Source organism: Macrotis lagotis, chromosome 1 (assembly GCF_037893015.1).
Source record: "Macrotis lagotis isolate mMagLag1 chromosome 1, bilby.v1.9.chrom.fasta, whole genome shotgun sequence".
In the NCBI taxonomy this organism is placed as follows: Eukaryota; Metazoa; Chordata; class Mammalia; order Peramelemorphia; family Peramelidae; genus Macrotis; species Macrotis lagotis.
Genome location: NC_133658.1, coordinates 927,726,628 through 927,748,020, shown reverse-complemented (window position 1 = coordinate 927,748,020; position 21,393 = coordinate 927,726,628). Strand labels below are relative to the sequence as shown.

At 43.6% G+C, this 21,393-nt stretch overlaps 1 protein-coding gene and 1 long non-coding RNA gene across 6 annotated transcripts; one reads left to right on the top strand and one right to left on the bottom strand.

Annotated features, from left to right (window-relative positions):
- Positions 1–8,666: 8,666 nt before the first annotated feature.
- On the top strand, positions 8,667–11,933 carry LOC141511687 (uncharacterized). The gene is made up of 4 exons (XR_012475368.1): positions 8,667–8,737; positions 9,197–9,359; positions 9,717–9,812; positions 11,437–11,933. It is a non-coding gene; the product is annotated as an uncharacterized LOC141511687 (long non-coding RNA).
- A 2,291-nt stretch (positions 11,934–14,224) lies between these two features.
- LOC141511338 (BOLA class I histocompatibility antigen, alpha chain BL3-7-like) lies at positions 14,225–18,875 on the bottom strand. 5 transcript variants are annotated; one of them, XM_074220577.1, is made up of 7 exons: positions 18,757–18,862; positions 17,832–18,110; positions 17,371–17,646; positions 16,908–17,183; positions 16,645–16,752; positions 15,939–15,975; positions 14,225–14,473 (listed from the first exon to the last, which is right to left on the bottom strand). In XM_074220577.1, exons 1-6 carry the CDS (start codon positions 18,824–18,826, stop codon positions 15,959–15,961), a joined length of 1,026 nt encoding a protein of 341 aa, XP_074076678.1. In that variant the 5' UTR covers positions 18,827–18,862; the 3' UTR covers positions 14,225–14,473; positions 15,939–15,958. The 5 variants fall into 5 exon arrangements, with proteins under 5 accessions (XP_074076678.1, XP_074076664.1, XP_074076687.1 ...); XM_074220581.1 differs by lacking the exon at positions 14,225–14,473 and adding an exon at positions 15,466–15,777; XM_074220570.1 differs by lacking the exon at positions 14,225–14,473 and adding an exon at positions 15,468–15,555 and having other exon boundaries at positions 18,757–18,861.
- Between the last annotated feature and the right edge of the window lie 2,518 nt (positions 18,876–21,393).

The window sequence follows — 21,393 nt, the reverse complement described above, 5'->3', positions numbered from 1 at the left end:
AACAGTAATATTCCATAGACTTCAAGTCCTATAACTTTTCTTGCTATTCCCCAATTGATGGGCATCCCCTCTATTTCCAATTAGCTGCCAATACAAAGAGAGCTGCTAATAATACTGTGGAACATGTAGGACTTTCCCCATTTTTTACAATTTCTTCTCTATATAGACCTAGAATTGGAATTGTTGGGTCAAAGGGCATGAACAGTTTTATTGCTCTTTGGGCATAGTTTCATATTGCTCTCTAGCAAGGTTGGATCCATTCACACTGTCATTTTATTTTGACCCTATACTTTGAAGGGTTTTTACAGTTTCAGGATTGACAGGTTTGATTGCAGGCAGTTGGGGCCAAGGGGCTTAGGGAGGGAATCAAGCCCTGAGGGTTAGAGCTAGGTTGGACACTGAACTGCTGTAGATTAGGCTGGGAAAAGGCTCTAGCTATGAGGGTTTGGGGTCTTAAATTTAATTTAATTATTATTTTGCATTTATTTTTCCTTTTTATTTAATAATTAAGGGTCCCTACATAAGATGGGGGAAACAAAATGATTTCCACAGTTGCAAGGATGTGGTTAGGAAGGCTTTGACCTTAAGAGACCTGAGGGAGCTTCAGGCAGAATACAAGGATGTGGTTAGGGGACACTTGGTCTCAGGAGGCCATGTTGACTTTATCATAGAAAAACACTCCTGCATCTGGATATTTGTAACACTAGAAGCAAGCTCACGAATGAAAAGGAAGTTAAAGAAGAGACATGGAAAAGACACAGGGGTTGGATGACTTTGGGCCAGTAGCTTTATCCTTTTCCTCTCAGACACTCCACCCTTATCTCTAAAATGAAAGAATTAGAGGTGATGACCTTAGGCCAGTGTTCCAACTGTTTTACTCAGTGAAAAGCAGAGAATGAAGTGACTCCAGAGCAAAGAAGAAAGTTACAAGTTTAGAAAGGAACAATTATGAAAAGAGAAAAAATAAAAACACCTGTCCTCAGCAAATTAACTACTTAGGGAAAAACACAACTGGAAAATCTCAGGCTTGCCGTAGGATTGTAGCAGTCTGCATGTGTTGTTAACCCTCAAACTGTAAAAACCTTAAAAATATAGGGTTTAAATAAGATCACGGAAAATATAGGTTAGACACTTTTTAAGTTTTCTTCTCTTAGGTCATACCTTTAAACGTATAGATGGGGGCCATTGGGAAAAATGACCATACCTTCAACTGGGAAAGAGTTGAGTTTTACACAGGAAATAAAGAATAGGGAAAAGTATTTCCTTTTGTGGTCTGATCATGAAAGTTGCCCAATAAGTACTCATTAATTAATTAATTAAATGCTCCTTAAGCCAAAGCGCTCCTCAAAGACTGTCATCCTTGGAACAATACCATCTGAACTCCTGTTGTCTCTTCCTGGCAGGACAGGCCTCCCAGGATCCTGATCATTGTCTTCCTGAGTTTGTAACTAACATTGGGAGAGAAATCTGGGCACCTTAACTTCTTACTGATACCTAGTATTTTCTAAAGAAATTGTTACTAGTCTTACGGGTTTGAAAAATGATTATGCTTAACTTTATTGGGACTCCATTTGTGATCACAGCTGACGTTATGACATCAGCTTATAGATCACCTAAAGAGGTGTAGAAAAAAGATCCGGGGTATATTGGAGGGAGAGATAGCCTGTCTTGGAGCCCCAGGGACCCTAGAAGAATGGGCAGACAACAAACACATGACCTGTCCATAAGTGGGAGGGGCATAAAGATGGAAGATGCATTCACAGAATCAAGGGGAAAGTTACAGAGATCAAAAGGGGGCAGACCCCTTTGTTAAATAACCCAAACACATAAAGGCAAAAGGGAGAAAGTAAACAATAACGAACTGGTCCATTTCTCCTTTCTTCTGGAATCATCTGCTATCTCTGGAGTCTGTCAATGAGCAGGCTTTTCCAAGTACATTCAAGTTAGTTGCAGATATCATTCTTTCTGATGAAAGATATACCTTAACACAAAATTTTAAACAGGTCAAAACCCACATTTTGGAAACTCTTTGATTTGCCAATTGTCACACATAGGCTTTATTTACAAATGGAAAAATTTTGAGATCTGAACCAGTTTTGTTTTTGACCTAATCTTATTTATTTATTCATTCCCCCATTTCGTTGATTCTATTTCACCTAATAAAACAAGCTTCCATATAAATGAGGGTTTTGCAGCAAAATGAATACTTTTAAAATCTACTAAATTAATTTTGAGCTTATAATATATACACACATTTGATAATCCCTTTAGAACAGAGAATATCTAACAATTGATTTTTCAAATAAAAGTTTTAGCCTTTTGTTATATTTTAGATAAGTCAAACATTTTAATTGAATAATATTTTTTCTCTTTAAAATATTTTGAAATAGATGACAGCAACACATGGCTGACACCAGATGCAAAAACCAAAAAGTAGCCTAGCTGGTTATTAGTAAATGGATTAAATTTTTACATTTGACTTTAAAATTAATCACCTGAAATGATTATAGAAATTTATCATAAAGATCAGGGATGTAAGAAAAGGAAAAATCTTATTATTTATTTACACGTCAATTTCTAGGTCGAAGTCATGTGGATGATCAAATGCCTTGAGACAAGTGCCAAGTGAGATATTTTCAAATGTCATATTTGAGAAAGCAAGTCAAAAGTGTCCAACCTTAGACTGTGCTGAACAGCTGCTGTTTTAATCTAGTCCCAATGAGGCTATCACTTGCAATGTCATAACCCAAGTCTCATAAGGTGGCAGGCATCAGAACAACATTGGCCAACAGCAATACCTTTGCTGATCATCCCTGAAGTCAGACAAAATAATGTTAATTCAACAACCCCATAAGATACTAAATAGTAAATTCCAAAAAAAATCAGAATTTCAAGGGAATTCAGCTCACTGATCAGAATCTCATAATGGCCCAACAAGAGTGCATCATAAATTATTTAACCCATGTTCAAATAAGCATCAGCATGAATTCTTTTAAAATAGAACTAATTTTAGGTTTTGCAAGGCAATAGGGTTAAGTGGCTTGCCCAAGGCCACACAGCTAGGTCATTATTAAGTGTCTGAGACCAGATTTGAACTCAGGTACTCCTGACTCCAGGGCCAGGGCTCTATCCACTGTGCCACCTAGCCGCCTCCAGTTAGAACATTTTAAGAAATGTTTAAATAATTTACATATAGTTCTATAGGGGTTCCAAATTCCAGATGTAACCAACAACATTAGATTCCACATAAAATAAGGTCTGAATCATTAACCATTACAGAACATATTGCCATACTGAAATCTTATCTTCTTAGCTTAATGGATTTTACACTTTGTTTCATCAGTTTATTCACTTATACCCAAAATTCTCATATCAATTTCAAAAAGAAAATAAAATGATTTAGGAAGTGAATCTTATACATATGCGAATTTCACAATGTCCATATAACTCTTACTTCTGTCATGGAATGGCAACAAATTTGGATCAAAACAACAAGAACTTTTCTAGTAGTTGTTATTACGGCGACTTTAAATGCTTTTAATATTAACCTAATACCAAAATGTTTCACAAATAATAACCTTGAAAAATAGAAACTTTGGTGTGATGACAACAAGCAGTGTCATCACATTATTGCAATAATTATCTCTACGGATTTGAAAATCTTATACAAATCTTATACGAATCACCAAAAAGGACCTTTATACAACCTCTTTTTGAACAATGTTTCTCTTTTAAAAAGCAGCAATAAATATTTCTGATGTTAAAAGGACAATCACAAAACCTTCATGAATACATGAGACAATTTATCCTTATATTACATTTGTTATTATTCTTTTGAATTTTAAAAGTTTTCCCCCAACCTCGCTTCTCTCCCCCCACTTCACACAGAAGCAGTTTGATAGTCTTTACGTTGTTTCCATGTTATGAGAATTTATCTTTACTAATACTCATAGTCGATAAAATTATTGAACTATATTTCTTAATATTAGAACATTTAGGAACATCATAATATCATTTTTAAAAAAAGGTAGGTTTGATCATTTTGGTAAACTGGCTCTTCTTGGCTTGGTTGATTACACAAAATTTAATCGTGTTACAACATTCTGATGATACCAAACTGCAGGACACATCACAATAGCCATGGTTCTTTGACTTTGTGAGACTTAAGGGTGAGTTCATCTGCCTATATGGTTCACAAATGGAAAGGGTTGAATGTAGAACTCTTGGAAGCTTCTCCACTTTTGGTCCCAGAATGATCTGATGCTCTGGAGTTGACAAAAGTTGCTCCAGCTAGTACTCATTCTACCTGCAAAATTGTCTCTGTGGATAAGTCCACTTTTGTTTTGAAAAGGCTCAAATCAGACTGGAATCCCAATGATCAAGGAAAGTTTTCATCCTTTGTGATCATTGCCATTGAAACCAAGAGATTTTTAAAACTAAAGAAAGATAAGCAAGACTTCTATAACAAAGTCACTGAGATTTTTGTCCAAAAATGAACTTCATTTACAAATAAAGGCCAGACCATGCAAATACAGTAAGATATATTTTTATTTCCCTCTCTTCTTATGCTACATCAGCTGAAGGCTTACCTGTCTATATGTAAAACATGTTGATATGAGAGAGGACACACATGATGGCTAAATCAGAGTGGGCAATTTGCCAGTTATCTTATGACATAAATAACAAATATAACATGTACTGCTCCCTCTTACACACACAGTTATCAGAAATAATGGGAGGGGTGACTACGTGGTGCAGTGGATAAAGCAGAGGCCCTGGAGTCAGGAGTACCTGGGTTCAAATCCAACCTCAGACACTTAATAATTACCTAGCTGTGTGGCCTTGGGCAAGGCACTTAACCCCACTGCCTGCCAAAAAAACCCCAAACAAACCTAAAATCAAAAACAAACAAACAAACAAAAAAAGAAATAATGGAGAATTTAAAATACCTCTCTTAGATTCAAACCCTGCAAATCCTGACTCGGATACTATTTGTGTCTCCCCAGTCATGGACCTCATTGTACACCTCTAATTACACAGTACCTCTCTGTGTCATAATCATTATCAGTATCATCTTATTGGAACTGCATAATAATCCTGGGGGTTAGGTACTATTATTATGGGTACTTTACAGATGAAGAAACTGAGGCAAATAGAGGTCTTTGACATGGGTCACAGGACTAGCAAGCTGGTGGGATTTGAGTCTTCCTGACTTGAGATTCAGCATACTCTTCATTGTGCTATCAGCTGTATTTTGATTTGTAGGCAAAACACAGTGAAAAGATTCACACTCTCATAAGATGAAAAATGGGAGAACTGGGCAAGCTCTTTTGCTGAAGGATGGAAATAAATGGGGGTTTTTTTGGGGTATTTGTTTTTAGCTCCATATCCTGTCAATAAACCAATTGCTTTATTATTATATGAAAATTTACTTTGATATTACTTCACGAAAAGTAGTTTATTAAGAATGATAAATGGAGGGGAAGGTCAATTGCACATATTACTTTGTTCCTTTTTAAAAACAACATATATTTTTAAATGTAATGGAAAAAAACTTTCCCTTCATTCTTGAAAAAAATCATGACATTAGGGAGATGATAGAATGTCTTCAGATTTAAGTGTCTTTTTTCTGCTGCTGGAAAGCTTGCTGTACTCTACTGACAGTTAATTGGATGACCAATCTGTATTGCCAAATAATTCCTTTAAGACATGGCCAGGCAGACAAATAATAAAATAAGTGGAAGACAGCTTCAAATAAGGAGGGTCTGTGCATATCGAAGACAATTCGCACATATATGTTTAGAAACAATCTGATGCCCCAATTGAAAGTATATATTGCAAAAGTCTGAAGCAGAGCTTAATGTAATCACAGCTTTGTCCCCAAAAGCATTAAATGCCTGATTGTGATGGTTTGGAATCACTGCAGAAAGAAGCCTCCTATGGTTGAAGCATGGGCAGACTTATTGTCTGAAAGGAAAATTGTCTTTGTAACAGAAATTAATCATTAACAAACGTTTCAGGTGCCAAGTAACAAGTTATTAGCAATGTCTACAAACTCCAAAGACTTTACTAACTATTGAAGGGCAAGAAAACTAATAGGGAAGCGTGTTGTCCATTTGCTTAGAAAAGGCTGATAGACTTAAGTTCCTTTAGGAGACACATTTTCAGACAAGGAAATGAAATGAATTTTTTAAAGTTTTGTTTCTTACAAAAATTATTTTTATATTTATAGAATAGAGACATTAAAGATAAATTTTTATAAAGAAATAAGTAATGGCTATCCACCAAAAACATAAAGAGCCAGAACAAAATCTTATGTCTCCCATAAATAAAAATTTTTGAGTGGTATTCATGATGTGATCTCAGACGCAGCAGTAGAAGAAATAAGACTGAAATTTATAATCAAGGAAATGTTTTATGCTTACAGATAATATGAATTATGAAATAATAAGTATGTTTCATTGGTTGATTGGTTGGTTGGTCTTGTCCTTTGTTATCAGAGAAGACCAAAATGACATCACTCTGTTTGAGACAAATTACAGTGTGCCCAACTGTGATTGATCAAACCTATCCAACTCAGAAATAGTCCTTGTGAACACTTGGGGTGGATACTCTAAACTTACCTTATCTCAGGTTTCCTTTGAGCTGCTTCCATTCTGCCTCCTTCACAGAGTGTACCACCCTCACTAATGAGGGCAGACAATGCTGGGTGGTCCTGTGCCAGTGTCTCCAATGCTGCACAATCAGTTCTAAAGTTCCTCAATGAGACTTTCAGGGTGTTTCAGTACTGCTTCTTCTGACCTCCTTGTGAGCACTTGCCCTGTGAGTTCTCCATAAACTAGTTTTTTTGGCAACCAGATGTCTGGCATTCTAACAATGTGCCCAGCCTATCATAGTTGTACTCTCTGTAGTAGTGTTGGAATCCTTGCCAGTTTAGTTCAGGAAAGGACTTCAATGTCTGGTATCTTCTGCCAGGTGATCTTCAGAATCTTCCTAAGGCAATTTAAATTGAAGAGATTTAGTTTTCTGACAGGGTGCTGGTAGACTGTCCAGGTTTCACAGGCATATAGCAATGGCTCTGTAGACCATCAGTTTGATAGTCAGTCCAGTACCTCTTTTCTCTCATACTTTCTTTTAGAGCCTCTCAAATACTGAGCCAGCTCTGATGATGCATGTGTCAACATCATTTTTTTTTAGATTTTTTCAAAGCAATGGGGTTAAGTGGATTGCCCAAGGCCACATAGCTAGGCAATTATTAAGTGTCTGAGGCCAGATTTGAACTCAGATACTCCTGACTCCAAGGTCAGTGCTCTATCCACTGCGCCACCTAGCTGCCCCCTCAACATCATTTTCAACATGTACCTCCTTAGAAAGGATGCTGCCAAGGGAAGTGAACTTGTCCACATTATTCACAACTTCTCTATTTGCTGTAATCAGTGGTTCCACATATGAATGGTGTGGTGCTGACTGATGGAGCACCTATGTTTTTCTGGTGTTAACTTTTTAGACAAAAATGAGAACAGGCAGTAGAGAATGAATCCACACTTTGATGCATCTCGGCTTCAGAGGCTGCATTGGAAGACAGTCATCCGCAGGTAGAAGATCATGCACCAACACTTCCTCCACTTTAGTCTTGGCTTGTAACCTTTTCAAGTTGAAGAATCTGCCATCAGTGCAGTAAGTGACCTTGAGGTCATGTTCATCCTCAGTGAAGGCATTTCATACCATGGCTGAAAACATCATCTAAAAAGTATGGGAGAAGGGACACAGCCTTGTTTCACCCCATTGATGACTGGAAAAATCTGAAGAGCATCTTCCACTATCTTGAACCCAGGCAAGTATTCTTTCATGATATTGATGAACTATACTAATGAACTTCTCCAGACAAGCACATTTTCTCATAATTTTCCATAAACCCTCATGAATGATGGTATCAAAGGCCTTGGTCAGATCTACAAACAATGGATACAGACATTTGTTCTCTTCCTGGCATTTTTCCTGGAGTTGTCTGGCAACAAACCCCATACTGGCTCTTCCTTGATCCTTTCTGTAGTCACTCTGGTTCTCAGGGAAGTGACCATCTTCCAAGTGAAGGATTAGTCTATTAAGAAGGACTGGCAATAATCTTTTTTTTTTTGGTTTTTGCAAGGCAAATGAGGTTAAATGGCTTGCTGAAGGCCACATAGCTAGTAATTATTAAGTGTCTGAGGCCAGATTTGACTCCAGGGCGGGTGCTCTATCCACTGTGCCACCTAGCCGCCCTGACTGGCAATAATCTTACCAGCAATAACTAAGGTGATAACTCCTAGAAAAATGAGATGCCCAGGCACCTCTGTTGCAGAAAGGAAAAGACAAGTTTGAGACTTGGGGTGTTCCCTTTTTGCCATGCTAGATGGCACATTGGGTAGAAAACTGGTTCTGAAGTCAGGAGGACCTGATTCATTATGTGATCTTTGGCAAGTCACTTAACTCTGATTGCCTCACTTCCAGGGTCTGGTGTCATGGTTGTCTTTGAAAGTGGAGGACATAGGGCAGTTAAGTGGCACAGTGAATAGAGCACTAGTCTTGAAATCAGAAGGATGGCTGTTTGAATCCAGTCTCAGACACTAGTCACTTTCTAGCTGTATGAGCTTGGGCAAATCACTTAATCTTAATTGTATCCTGTCCAGGACCATCTCCAACCATCCTGATTCATAACTGGCCATTGGATTCAGATTACTCTGGAGGAAAAAGTGAGGTTGGTGACTTAGCACAGATACCCTCCCTCAGATCCTATTCATGTACTTGTCATGGCATCACCTCCCTTGATGTCATGGTCTTCTTCAAGAATGAAAGACAAACGTAAACATCAATACACCCAAAGTCACCCCACTCACTGAGATCATAGCAGATCAGACTTCAAATGGTCCACAGAAGTCACTGAGTTCAGTCTCCTTACTTTGGGGAAGAAAGAGTGGAAGCCTTGTGCAGCAGAGGTGAACAGATGTTTGTCCATCCCCCCATCAATTCATTCACTTGTTGGATCAAGTAGGCAGGCAAAAAACCAAGAACATTGGTAACAGAGGTGCTCATATCTACTCAGCACTGACTCTGGGACAGGGCAGCAATTCTAAGAAGCTCAGGAAACTTAAGCAGGGGTGGGAGAGGGTGGCCAGGTACTTTCCTTACTTGCCTGTTTTTTCCTCTTTTGATAAAGGTCCTGGAGGTCGACTTGCCTGAATTCCAAGCCAGAGCCTGGAATCTTTCCTTCACTGGAGAGATGTGGAGGATGCCAGGGATGACCAGGACTAGGAGAGAACTAAGGCCACCTACTCTGCTAGTGAGAATTGGAAGTGTTTGTGGGAAAGAGAAACAGAAAGGTGAGGGTTCTTGGGTTCTTGGGTCAAAAGAACCAAGTCCTGAAGCCTTAAAGTAAAACTCAGGTCCAACCAGAACTCCTGAAACAGAATCTCTTTGGAGTGCATTGGGCAATCTCCCAGAGCCAGGAGATGGGCACTGCAGTAGAAATGGGTATTTCTGACAGGAGCCAAAAATGGAGGAATGGAAGAAGAGATTCAGAAGAGGGGGTCTGGTCGAGCCTGAGAGCCTGGAGGCAGTAAGAGAAGCCACTCCTCTCAGCATGTGCCCTGAACTCAGAATGGGTGGGTGGGTTCCAAAGGAGCATTACTTTTTAAGAGGAGGCTCCCAACCCATTTCACTTTTGCTCTCCTCCCCAGGGAGAGGAGGTCAGGGTAAGAGTGAAGGGAATCTATGTCTGGGAAGGACTCAAGCTTGCACAGAAGAGACCTGGATGTGCAGGAACTGTGTCTTGGGTAAGTGAGATCTTACCATGGAAGGGGGAGGGGGTCGGGAAGAGGATCTGTCTGAAATTCATCAGTCATCCCACTGCCTTCTTCCCTGGCCATTTGGGAGGGGACAGACAGCTCTGGGGGTAAATGGGGGAGTTCCCCCAGTCTGGAGGTGCTTGGGGACTGGGGCAATTTATCCTTGGATCGTAGGCCTGGGATAGATGAGCAGGAAGAAGGAGCAGAGGGGGGAGCAGATGGCAGTGGGGCTCCACAAGGATTCAGAGCATGGAGCTCCTTTTGATTTGAGTAGCTTTTTTCATCAGTGTAATACAAAAGAGCATCCTCTCTATGGAGAGCCTGTGCAGTGGAGAAGGAATCAAGTCAGTACAGCATGGGCCCTTGTCGAGTCTGGAGGAGGGAACTCAGGCCGACATCAATATGATGCATAAGCTGGTTCGTTTATTGATCACAGGATACATACTTTTATACTCTACATTTACATAACCAATTACATCAGCGTTTTAGCAAGCATTTTTTTTCACATGCATGCCTTGTGTATGTCTTAGGTGATTGTTTTGAGAACCAAACAGTGATTTGATAAACAAAGTGCAGAAGGTAATTATCTCAGAATGCCCTATCTATCTGAGCCTGGGAATACATCTTGTTAGCTCAGACATGCAGCTACTCCCTTATCTAAGCTCTGAAGTACATCTTGCTGGTTAAAGCACATAACTATTTCTGTGTTAACCCTTCATAGCTCTTAGCCTGGAACACATATGACACAACAGGCCCTGCCCTTGGGGAACTTCCAGTCTTGTTAGATCCAATATTCCAGTATCCAGGCCCCTGTAATATAGAAAATAGGAAGTTCCACAGGTCTGTGGATGGGACAATCATTTCCCAGTGAGGTGGCATGGCCAGCCATCTTGGAAGAGGTGGCATTTGTGGAGCTGGGTCTAATTGGATGAATATGATTTCTACTGATTTAGTGAGAAAGAGTCATTTTGCGCATAGGAAATGTAATACACAAAGAGATAAAGGTAGGAAAGTACAGGACATGGACTCATAGCATGAAGAATGATTTTTTTCTGTTAAGTTGAAAATATTCATTTATTAATAAATGTGCAGGGAAGCAACAGAGGCTTGAAAAGTTGTCTAAAAGGGAAATGAGCCACTTTGCTGCCTCTGGGGACAATTATTTTCTTCAGGGAAGGGATCTATTCCCTTGCCCTCACTTAGTGTGAGGGAGGGGATCCCCTTATTTGCAGTTGAAGATGAGGACCAGAGAAGTCATGGGATCTGCCCATATCCAAACTCTAGCAGCAGAAGGAGATTTGACCTCTCCTTGTTAGAGGGCTGGTGAAGAGGACAGTTTGACTGAAGTAGAGAGGACTCGAGAGGCACCAGTAGGAAGGCAGGCTGCTGTTTGAATGGGGACAATGAGTCCTCAGGAGTTGGTTCCCTTGAGCTCAGCAGCAAAGCCTTCATCACAAGTCAGCTGCAGCAATGATAGTGACAAGTCAGAGAGAGGGAGAAAATATAGAGGAGTGGACACGATAGCTTTGTCTCCCTTTGTCTCCTAGGAGTAGCTTTTTCCTGGTCAAAATGGTCTTTCCTGACTTCTCATTTCCTTCCTTTTGCCTCTAAGCCCAGGGTCTGACAGCTGACTCATAATGACAGTCTCTCTTCGGCATCAAGAGCAGTGCACCAGGGGAGTCATTTGATCTATTCTGGGGGAGCCAAGAAAAGTTTCAGTCAACTTCCTGACTAGTTATACTGTAAATAATCACTCAATTAACCAACACTTGCTGCCTCCCAGGCTCAGCCTCCCTGGGCTGCTTACTGGCTTAGAAAAGTGCATATAAACATTGTTCATGTTTTATTGCATTTTTGTTTTGCTAAATATTTTCTAATTACATTTTTTTTAGGTTTTTGCAACACAAATGGGGTTAAGTGGCTTTCCCAAGGCCACACAGCTAGGTAATTATTAAGTGTCTGAGACCAGATTTGAACTCAGGTACTCCTGACTCCAGGGCTGGTGCTCCATCCACTGTGCCACCTAGACTCCCCTCTAATTACATTTTAATATTGTTCCACAGTACTTGTTACCAGGTCTAGGTCACCGAGATCTGAGGCTCCATTTATCCAAAGGGGAAAGAAAAAGTCTAAAATTTTTGGTGTTTTTATACTATTTATTGTTTATCCCCTTTGGTTTCTCTTTGATAAAAAAAAAAAAGAAGTGTTTTTCATCACTTCTTGTATTTCCTGGACAAAGACAATTGTCCAAAAAAAATCCTGAAATTTGAGAGATGGAGGAAAGTCCTTTAGATCTGTGGCTCTTTGGGGAGTATGTATTAGGACCGTAGCTTCTCATTTTCTCAAAACAAGAATTAGTATTTCCTAAAAGTTAGATAAGCTGTCCTTAGGATTTGGCTGATCCTTATCTCTCTTAAAGTAGCTTCCTGGGTGGATAGACCACCAGTCTGGAGTCAGGAGGACCTGAGTTCTAATCCAACCTCAGACACTTAATTACCTAAAAAACTCAACCCTCTTTCTTTAAGTTTTCAATGAGTTGTGAGAACCTCAATTCATCCCAACATTGAACGTGAACTATCACAGAGCTGCGGTTAAGCACTCCCCTAAAAAGAGGAGGCGATCAGATCCTGAATACCTTTGGGAAGAATTAGGACTCCAAGACAGTATAAAGAATCATATAGAGAATCACTCAAAAGGATGAAAAGGCCAAAGACTGATCTGTGAGTCTGTTTCTTTCCTCTTGTCTCTGTCTCCCACTACTTCTCCCCTTTTCTTCCCCCAGACTGATTCTAGTGAACTGGGATCCTGGCATGCTGAAAGTCAAATATCAGCAAAACTGTGGCCTCTGCTGGCTTAGTCACTGATGCCCAACCTGTAGCTGACTTGAACCAGTTGTATCTCTTTAAAATTTTATTTATTTTATTTTGAACCTATGAAATAAAATAAGCATTTCCATACTATAGTAGAATAAAAGAGATGATAGCACATAAAGTTGCAAATCTATTAGGTAAAAACCTGTGATTCCTGTTAAATATATAATAAAGTTATCATGTAATTTTATTTCCTTTTTCTTCCCCACCCCAACCCTTGAGATGGATTCCATAAGAAACAAATATGTAATTTTTTGTATGTGTGTATGTTTCTCTTTGTGTGTGTCTAAAATCATTCTATTCTTACTTCTACTCAGTTTTTTCTTTGGATGCATACAGCATCTTCTTTCATAGGTCATTTGTAGTTAATGTGGGTATTTATAACAATCAAAATGACTTAGTCATTTCAATAATATTGCCTTAATGTTGTCTTAAAGCAAAACTGCTGGTAGGGTGTAAAATGTTCTCTTGCTTCTGCTCAGTTCTCTCTTCATTATTCCATGGTGTGGTATGAGCCACCAATAACCCAGCAGGATTCCATAATTGGAATTGGATTTGACTATTTTTAGCAAATGTCTTCTCTTACTTATCCAAATGAAGAAGAGGGTAGAGCCTAACTCTCTGTCTGCTTCCACCCCTTTGTGCCTGCCTTCCTTAGATCCATTAATAATTGCATAAGGGAACCTTCCACACTCAGGGATTTTAGAACAAATGAACAAAACTTGGAAGGCCCTGGATGAGAAAAAAATACTGTCCAATGCTCAACTGAGAGAGTGATTATAAGATGACAGAGAAATATAAAGAAAATATTCTTGTTTTTTAGGACAGAAGTACTAGGCAGAACCAAATAGAGAAAGGCACACTCCAAACATTATGGACCATTCTCCAAGGGGGAAAGGAGACTTGGGGAGCAGGGAAGTTACAGGAGGAGAGCAATAAGCTGACTAAACATGCAGAGGGCAGGGACTCCAGTGAGGCAGAGAAGGGCAGGGCCTTCTTTTTATTTAGAAGCTAGATATTCCCTCCTTTATTAAATCCAAATTGAAACTCTTTCCTTCTTCAGACGGGAAGAAAATCACCCACCCTGGGACACTCTAAAGGGGAGAAAGTCTTTGCTTAGACAGTAGCCATCACCCACAGAGATGGAGGTCCAGGGTCCTGGGGAAGCCCTGAGCAGAGTTCTCTTTGGGAGGTTCCTGCAAAGAAGGAGAAGCAGGGACACACACAAAGTTGGAGGAAATGACAATAAAATGGGGAAAAATTAAAACTCTAGGAAAGCTGATCCTGAGGGTGGGCCTGGAGACTAGTCACCCCAGCCTGCTGAGTGTTCTGCCAGTTCCACCAGGAGGAGGAAGTCATCAGGGCTCTGTCTGAAGCCTTGAAATAAGTCAGAATATAATGTGTCGCAGAGTCCACCTGAGCCATTACAGTCCAAGACACACATCTGCACCCTCCCCATGGACAATACAGGCTCCCTTTCCTCTGTGCCCCCACCCCACCTACAATCCAAGACTCAGAAGAGCAAATAAAAGTTCTTTTTTTCTTTACTGATATATATATACATATATATATACATATATATTGCTTTCCTGTTATATACTGATGGTTTCTATCAATCATTTTTTTGCAAAGGTTTGAATTTCACAGTTTTTCCCCTCCCTCTCTTCCCTCCCACTTCCCCTCAACAGAAGGCAATCTGACATAATCTTTATATTTGCTTCCATGATCCGCACAGATCAAAATTTGTCAAGAGAATGGGTCAAGAGAAAAAACAGATCCCTAAGGAAGAAGAGAAAGCAAAATTAGGCTACACATAAGGAAACTTTTTTTTTAATTGAAGGTAATAGACTTTGGTCTTTGTTAAAACTCCCCAGTTCCTTCTGTGAATACAGATGACATTTTCCATCACATATCCACTATAATTGTCCCTGATTATTGGACTGATGGAGTGAGCAAGTCCATTGATCATCACCCCCATATTGCTGTTAGGATGTACTGTGTCCTGGTTCTGCTCATCTCACTCAGCATCAATTCATCCAAGTCTTTCCAGGCTTCTCTGAATTCCCATCCCTCATGATTTCTTATAGAACAATAATGTTCCATCATGTACATTTACCAAAGTTTGTTCAGCCACTCCCCAGTGGATGGCCATTCCCTCAGTTTCCAGTTCTTTGCCACCACAAACAGGGCTGCTATGAATATTTTTGTCCAAGTGATGTTTTTACCCTTTTTCATCATCTCTTCAGATTATAGACCCAGTAGTGGTATTGCTGGATCAAAGGGCATGTACATTTTTGTTGCCCTTTGGAAGTAATTCCAAATTGCTCTCCAGAAAGGTTGGATCAGTTCACAGCTCCACCAACAATGTATTAGTGTCCCAGATTTCCCACATCCCTTCCAACTTGATCGTTATCCTTTCTTGTCATATTGGCTAATCTGAGAGATGTCAGGTGGTACCTCAGAGAAGCTTTCATTTGCATTTCTCTAATAAGTAATGATTTAGAGCAATTTTTCATATGACTATAGATAACTGATCTCCTCATCTGTAAATTGCCATTGCATATCTTTGACCATTTGTCAATTAGGGAATGGTTTGCAAATAAAACAATTCTTTGACACCTTCAGATATTAATTTCTTTTCCCTTCATATGACCAGAACATCTCCACATTGCTCATCCCCAGACATCTCCTACCCAAATGTAAAGCCCAAGGGTGGATTGTGGAGAAAAGTTGGTGATCGAAGACAAAAAATCCATTCTGCAGAATTTTGCAACTAGAAGTTTCCTGAGGTCAGGGCAACATCCGTGTGGAGGAGGAGCTATTTCTCAACTCTTCAGGCCCTTCTTTACTGCTGGGTGTGTCTGGGCAAGGAGATGGACAGAAAGAAGAGGTGGTGGAGAGAAGGGAGGAGCACTTAGTTATCTGGTGAGAGCACTAAGGAGGCTTCCCTGAAGTGTGGCCAATAGATTACAGTGATGAACACAGGGGCCAGGGCTGGGGAGAGAAGCCAAAGGACAACAAAACCCAGCAGGAATTGGAGCCTTGTTTTCTTTCTCAAGTCTGGAACAGGAAATTCTCTCAAACTGAAGAAAGAAAAACAGATTGGGGGAGATCCTCAAAGTCACCTCCAACTTCTCACCATGTTGAAGGACCTGCCTCACAAACCCAGTCCTCATCCCAGACAATCACATACCCTCCCCTCTGCTATGCACCAGCCCCTCATTTGGGGACTCCAGAGTCTCACCTTATGTTGTGAGAGACATATTATTCACAGTCACTGCCTGGAGATAAAAGAGGGGAATGATACAGTCAGGGACAGACATTCCAGAACCAGGAGATGGGAAGGGAAGAGAACCTTAAGAAAGGCTCCTGGGCAGTGGGGGGGGGGGGGGCTCTCTTCCTCTTTCTCCTTCCCCATGTCCCAGGATACCATGGACTGTCCCCTCCATGTCAACCCCTCACCTGCAAACTAACTATAGATCCTTCCTTTTCCACCTGAAAAGGGAGGAATCCAGGCGAGGAGCTCAAACTCAGGTTTCAAAAGGTCCCTGGTTTGTGCTGGGGATAAAACTAATGCCAGCTGGGGCTATTTTCCCCAACCCCGCTCCAGTGCAACATTTAGATCCAAGAGGAAGAAAGAAATGAGGCCCCAGAAATGGGCTCTTCTCAATATCCATGGGTTTCCTAGTCTGCTCTATAATTCCCCACTGGAGGACACAGAAAGCCCATTATTCCTGCCTGATCTGAGGCTGAAGCACTTCCCCTCCCCCACCCCAGCCACCCTGTTAGACCTGCAGGGTGTCTCCCAGACTATGTATTCACAGATCCAGTTCATCTAGAGACTAAGGGCCTGTCTAAAATAGGGAAAGAGAGGACTTGGGGCAGGTCAGGGGAGCGAGACTCTCCGTGGGGCCTGCTCCCTAGTGACCCCCCCGCCCAGGCCTGCCCACCTGGATTCTTCTTCCTCCAAATCAGAACTCCAGCAAGGACTGCATTGAGGAGAAGGAGGACGCCAGTCATGAACCCCAGGATGGTCCAGATGGACAAAGATGGTGATTCTAAAATGGAAAATGGAAGTGAAAGGCCCTGGCCATTCTCTGCCCTGAGTCACTAAGTGCTTTCCCAGCTCCCGACTCCCCCCACTCCAGGAACTTCAAACACCCCTCTGCTCTTTGGATGCTCTTCTCCCCAGCCCCTCCCCCACTGTTCTTACCCCATTTCAGGGTGAGGGGCTCAGCCAGTCCCTCATGTTGAACTCGGCAGCTGTAGCTCCCTTCCTGGCCTGGGGTCACCCCCACAACTGCCCACTTCTGGAAGGTTCCATCTCCCCCAGGCCTGGTCTCAATGAACTCTGTGTCCTGTAGTTGTTCCTCCCCATCCCTCAGCCAAGTCAGGGAGATCTCCGAGGGGTAAAAGTTCTGGGCCCGGCACCTGAGAGTCACCTCCCCATCGGGGGCAGTGTGGCGGGTCACTCGGGCAGATGGTGGGACTGGAGGCAAAGGCCGAGAGGTAATGTCAGGGGGAAGCAGGACAAATGGGGTGAGGCGAAAGGGCCCAATCGTCCAGCACCTGTGGTACCAGGGTTCCCTGGCAGTCGGGAACTGGGGCTGCAGAGGAGGGAGAGAAGGGTCCGTGGGGACCCTGAGTGCCAGCACACTGGGCAGCGAGGGCGGTACCTGTCCTGGTCAGCACCTCCTTGCCCATCTCCAGGTACTTGTGCACCCACTTCACACACTCCTCCTCCAGGTAGGCTTTGACTCTCTCTGCTTCATTCCCCACCTCCCACTGGCGCTTGGAGATCTCCGCCTGGGGCGCCACCGCGGTCCACGTCCAGGTCACCGTGTCCAGGTCCATGAAGTCCGCCCCATCGTAGCCGAACTGGGAGAAGCGGCGCTGGAGGCGGCCGTCGGGGGAGACCTCGCAGCCCAGCAAGGTCTGGAGCGTGTGGACGCCTGGGGGCCCCCACGGACTAGTCAGCGGGGCCAGACGCCCCCCCGCCCCCCCTGCTGAACCTGGGACCCGGCCCCCCCCCCATGGCCCCACAGTAGCTGCTTCAGTCCGTGCCCAGTAACCGGGAGGGAGCCGGAGGGGGCCCGGTCTCTCCCTGCCCCCTCGGGTCCGGTCCCACGTCACGCACCGCCCTGGCTCTGGTTGTAGTAGCCCCGCAGGGTCTCCAGGTTCACTCGGAACGTCCGCGCGTTCCGCCTCATGACCCGCGTGTTCCGCTCCCAGTACTCGGGGTCCACCAGGACCACCGGCTCCATCCACGCCGCCCGCGGCTCCAGCCTCGGCCTCGGGGCATCGCTGTCGAAGCGCACGAACTCCACATCGTCCACGTAGCCCACGGCCACGAACCGGGGCTCCCCGAGCTCGGGCCGGGTCCAGGCGGCGTGGAAATACCTCAGGGAGTGAGAGCCTGGACGTGCGGAGCCGGGGCCGGGGTCAGCGCAGAGACCGCGTAGCCCCGACCTCCGAGGCCCGGCGTCCGCGGCCAAGTCCGGAGGGGACCCCAGTGGGACCCCGGACTCCGAAGGCCCCTCCTCCCGACCCCCAGTGGGCAGATGCGAGTCGGGGTAATTCTCTTTCCTAAAGCGCTTTGAGATCCGAAAAAAGCCTTCTACTCCTGGTCTCACCCTCCTCACCCTCAGCCGCATCCAGTGTCCACACCTGCCCCAGCCTGAGCTTCCCCCCGCCCCTCGCCCTGTTCTAGAAGCCCCCCCCCACCTTGGAGGGCCAGGGCTCCCAGGCAGCTCTGCTCCCCACAACTGTCTCCCCCATCCTCCCTGCCGGCTCCTCTGCCTCAGTTCCCCCTGAACCCCCACCCACCCACATATCCACTCCCCAGACTAAGGCTCCGACCCCAAGACTCCCCCCGGCCAAAACCCTGCTGGGGGCGGGCAGGCTCCTTCCGGGGTTCTCCTTCTGCATCCCCGGAGACCGCGGGGCCGGTCCCTGGAAACCCGCCCTGGGCCGGGGCTGGAAGAGCTTTCGGGGCAGCCCCCCCCCCCCCCGATCTCCCCCGTCCAGCTCCAGGCGCCCCTTGAATCCTGCCCCCTCCTCACCTGCCCGGGTCTCCGGCAGCGCCAGGACCAGGGCCCCCACCAGAGAGAGGCCGAGCAGGGGCTGCTCCATGGGCCACCTGGTAGAGAAGTCCTGGAACAGCGAAGTCCCTTCACACAGGCTCATCACCCCTCGCTTCTGATTGGCTCTGCTGACCAATAGAAAATGGAAGTCCCAAACGTCACCGGTAACCGGACAGATAGGCCCTGCCGAGGCTCAGGGACCAGAACTGACACTGACACTGGGACCCTGTGTTGGCCCTGGAGCAGCCTCGGACCCGGGGCAGCCCCGGAGCCTCCCTCCCTCCCTCACTGCTCCAGGAACACCCCGATCCGGGGCCCCAGTCTGAACCACAGCAAAGGAAGGTCCCAGTCTCCCCGCTTCTCCGCCGCCTCCAAGCTCCAGCCCCCCTCCGCGACCCTGCCCCCTTAGAAGTTAGGGAGAAAATCCCCCCATTTCCCCCCAAATTGGAGGGTGTTTGAGGACTGAAGAAATCTGCAGACTGATGGGGGGGGCTGCCACCTCCATTTTAGTGACCTCCATCCCAGCTGTGACTGGAGCACATTTTATAACCCCCGGGCCTCGTAGTTAACCAGGCTGGGCACCTCAGAAGAAAGAGGACATCAGAGACAAGGAGACAGGACATGGAATCCGAGCAGAAGCCTTTGTCACCCTTTTCATGGGGCAGGCATGTGGTACAGTGGTTAGAGTCCAGGGCCACAGTCAAGAAGACCTGAGTTCAAATCTAGCCCTTGGACATTTACTAGCTCTGTGGCACTGGGCAAGTCACTTCTCCCTCTTTGTCTCAATTTACTCATCTAAAAAAAAATGAGCTGGAGAAGGAAAAGGCAAGCTTCTTCAATTTCTTTGCCAAAAAAAATCAAACAAATGGATCACAAAGAGTCAGCTACAACTCAATAACAACAAAAGGAAAGAGCTTAATTATGAAAGTGGAGAGGAGGACTATGTCAGCCTAAGACTGGCCCCAAACTCCCTGAAATCTGAAGGTCTGAATTCCTCTTTTGTTTTTTTTCAGAACCAAGGTCCATTTGTGTGAATTTCCCTCTTTCTTGTCTCATCCAATGTCAATTTTATGGAAAGTCTCTGAGAGATCATCTCCTTTTTTGTTACAGATTGGGAACCTGGATACCAGAGATCGGAAGATTGTCCAAGGTAAGAAAGAGGGTAGCAAAATGGAGGCTTGAAGCTCCATCCTTTCATTCCCGATTCCACTTCTTTCCACAACCCGCTACTAGTCTAGAGAGGGTCCTGAAGTCTCTACCAGTAAAGGACACACTTCAACCCTTCCAATCTTGTTGAAGTCAGCATTCTGTGGAAAGGCAGGGAAAGACTTGAGGAATTCAGTTTCTTATTGTCTATCAGACTATTCAGATCAAGTCCTGTCTCATCTTTCTTCTGATCCCAATAGAACTTGAAAAAAATTCTCCTCAAAAACCCTGAACCTTGTCATTTTCCACTGTGCTTCCCTTCTCTGTCCTGTTTTCTAAGGATAATGTAGAAAAGTCCTAAATTTTTACATCTTGCAGTGACATCTCAAATCTGATGAGTCTCCTCTCTGCCTCAGTTGCTAATACTAGGATCTACCTTGTTCTCTTCCCCAACCCCAGAATCCACTAAACTATAGTTCCAAAATACTCTGCCTTGGTCAGGTCACAGCTGGAGAACTCTGTTCAGCCTGGTTACCACATTCTAGAAAAGGTTTGGACAATGTGTCCAGAAGATGAGGATCCAAATGGTGAGGGGAACCAAAAAAACTTTCTATAGAAGGTTGATGAAAGGAATTGGGGATGCTTCCCTAGGAGAAGAGCAATATTGAGGGGATAAAATGATGGTGCTCAAATATTTGAAGGATTGTTTGGAAACAGACTTAGAAGAGGCCAATTGGATATAACTAGGAGCTGAGTGAAAATTCCAGACAGGCTGATTTCATCTCCATCACAATTATATTCATGGAGAAGGGCATGGTACTTATGGAAGTAACATGTTCCTTGCTTCTCCTTAGAGGTCCCCAAGAAGAGACTAGATGACCATGTGATTAAGATGTAGAGGGGGTTATTGTTCATATAGGAGCTAGAGGAGGTGCCTAAGGTACCTTGGAGCTCTCAGTCTATAATTCTGTGTTATGAGTCGTAACATCATAATCCATGCCTGCAATGCTATAGGTCATTTCCTCTTCCTGAAATGGGAGAGAGAGAGAGAGAGAGAGAGAGAGAGAGAGAGAGAGAGAGAGAGAGAGAGAGAGAGAGATCGAGAGAGATCTCCTTATAATCTTATCACTTTTGTCTGTCTTGTATTTCTCTGTATCTTTTCTCTGATTTTACAATAACACTATTCTGGCTTCCTCCTTTCTCCTGCCAAGATGCCCCTCAGCAAATTCATTTTGCTTAGTGTTAATCCCATATGTTTGTATTTTCAACTCATTTATCTACACTAGTTTCTAAGTTATGTTGTTTCCTCACTTCCAGAGATATCATAGAAGTTCCTAGCACTCAATTATTCCCTTTTCAAGGCATTCATCACAGAATCAGAGTTGAAAATCACCTAAATTTAATCCAACTTATACCCCATGTCCATAACTTTTACTGACTCTTTCATTTTTACCTAATTCTATTTCTCTC

Excerpts from the sequence above, each read along its gene's own strand:
- LOC141511338 (XM_074220563.1), bottom strand. The coding sequence starts at position 18,826 with ATGGAGCAGCCCCTGCTCGGCCTCTCTCTGGTGGGGGCCCTGGTCCTG. Across the intron at positions 17,184-17,370 it reads GGAGGTGCTGACCAGGACAG|TCCCACCATCTGCCCGAGTG; the intron begins GTACCGCCCTCG and ends CTTTGCCTCCAG. Across the intron at positions 16,753-16,907 it reads GCCCCTCACCCTGAAATGGG|AATCACCATCTTTGTCCATC; the intron begins GTAAGAACAGTG and ends TTTCCATTTTAG.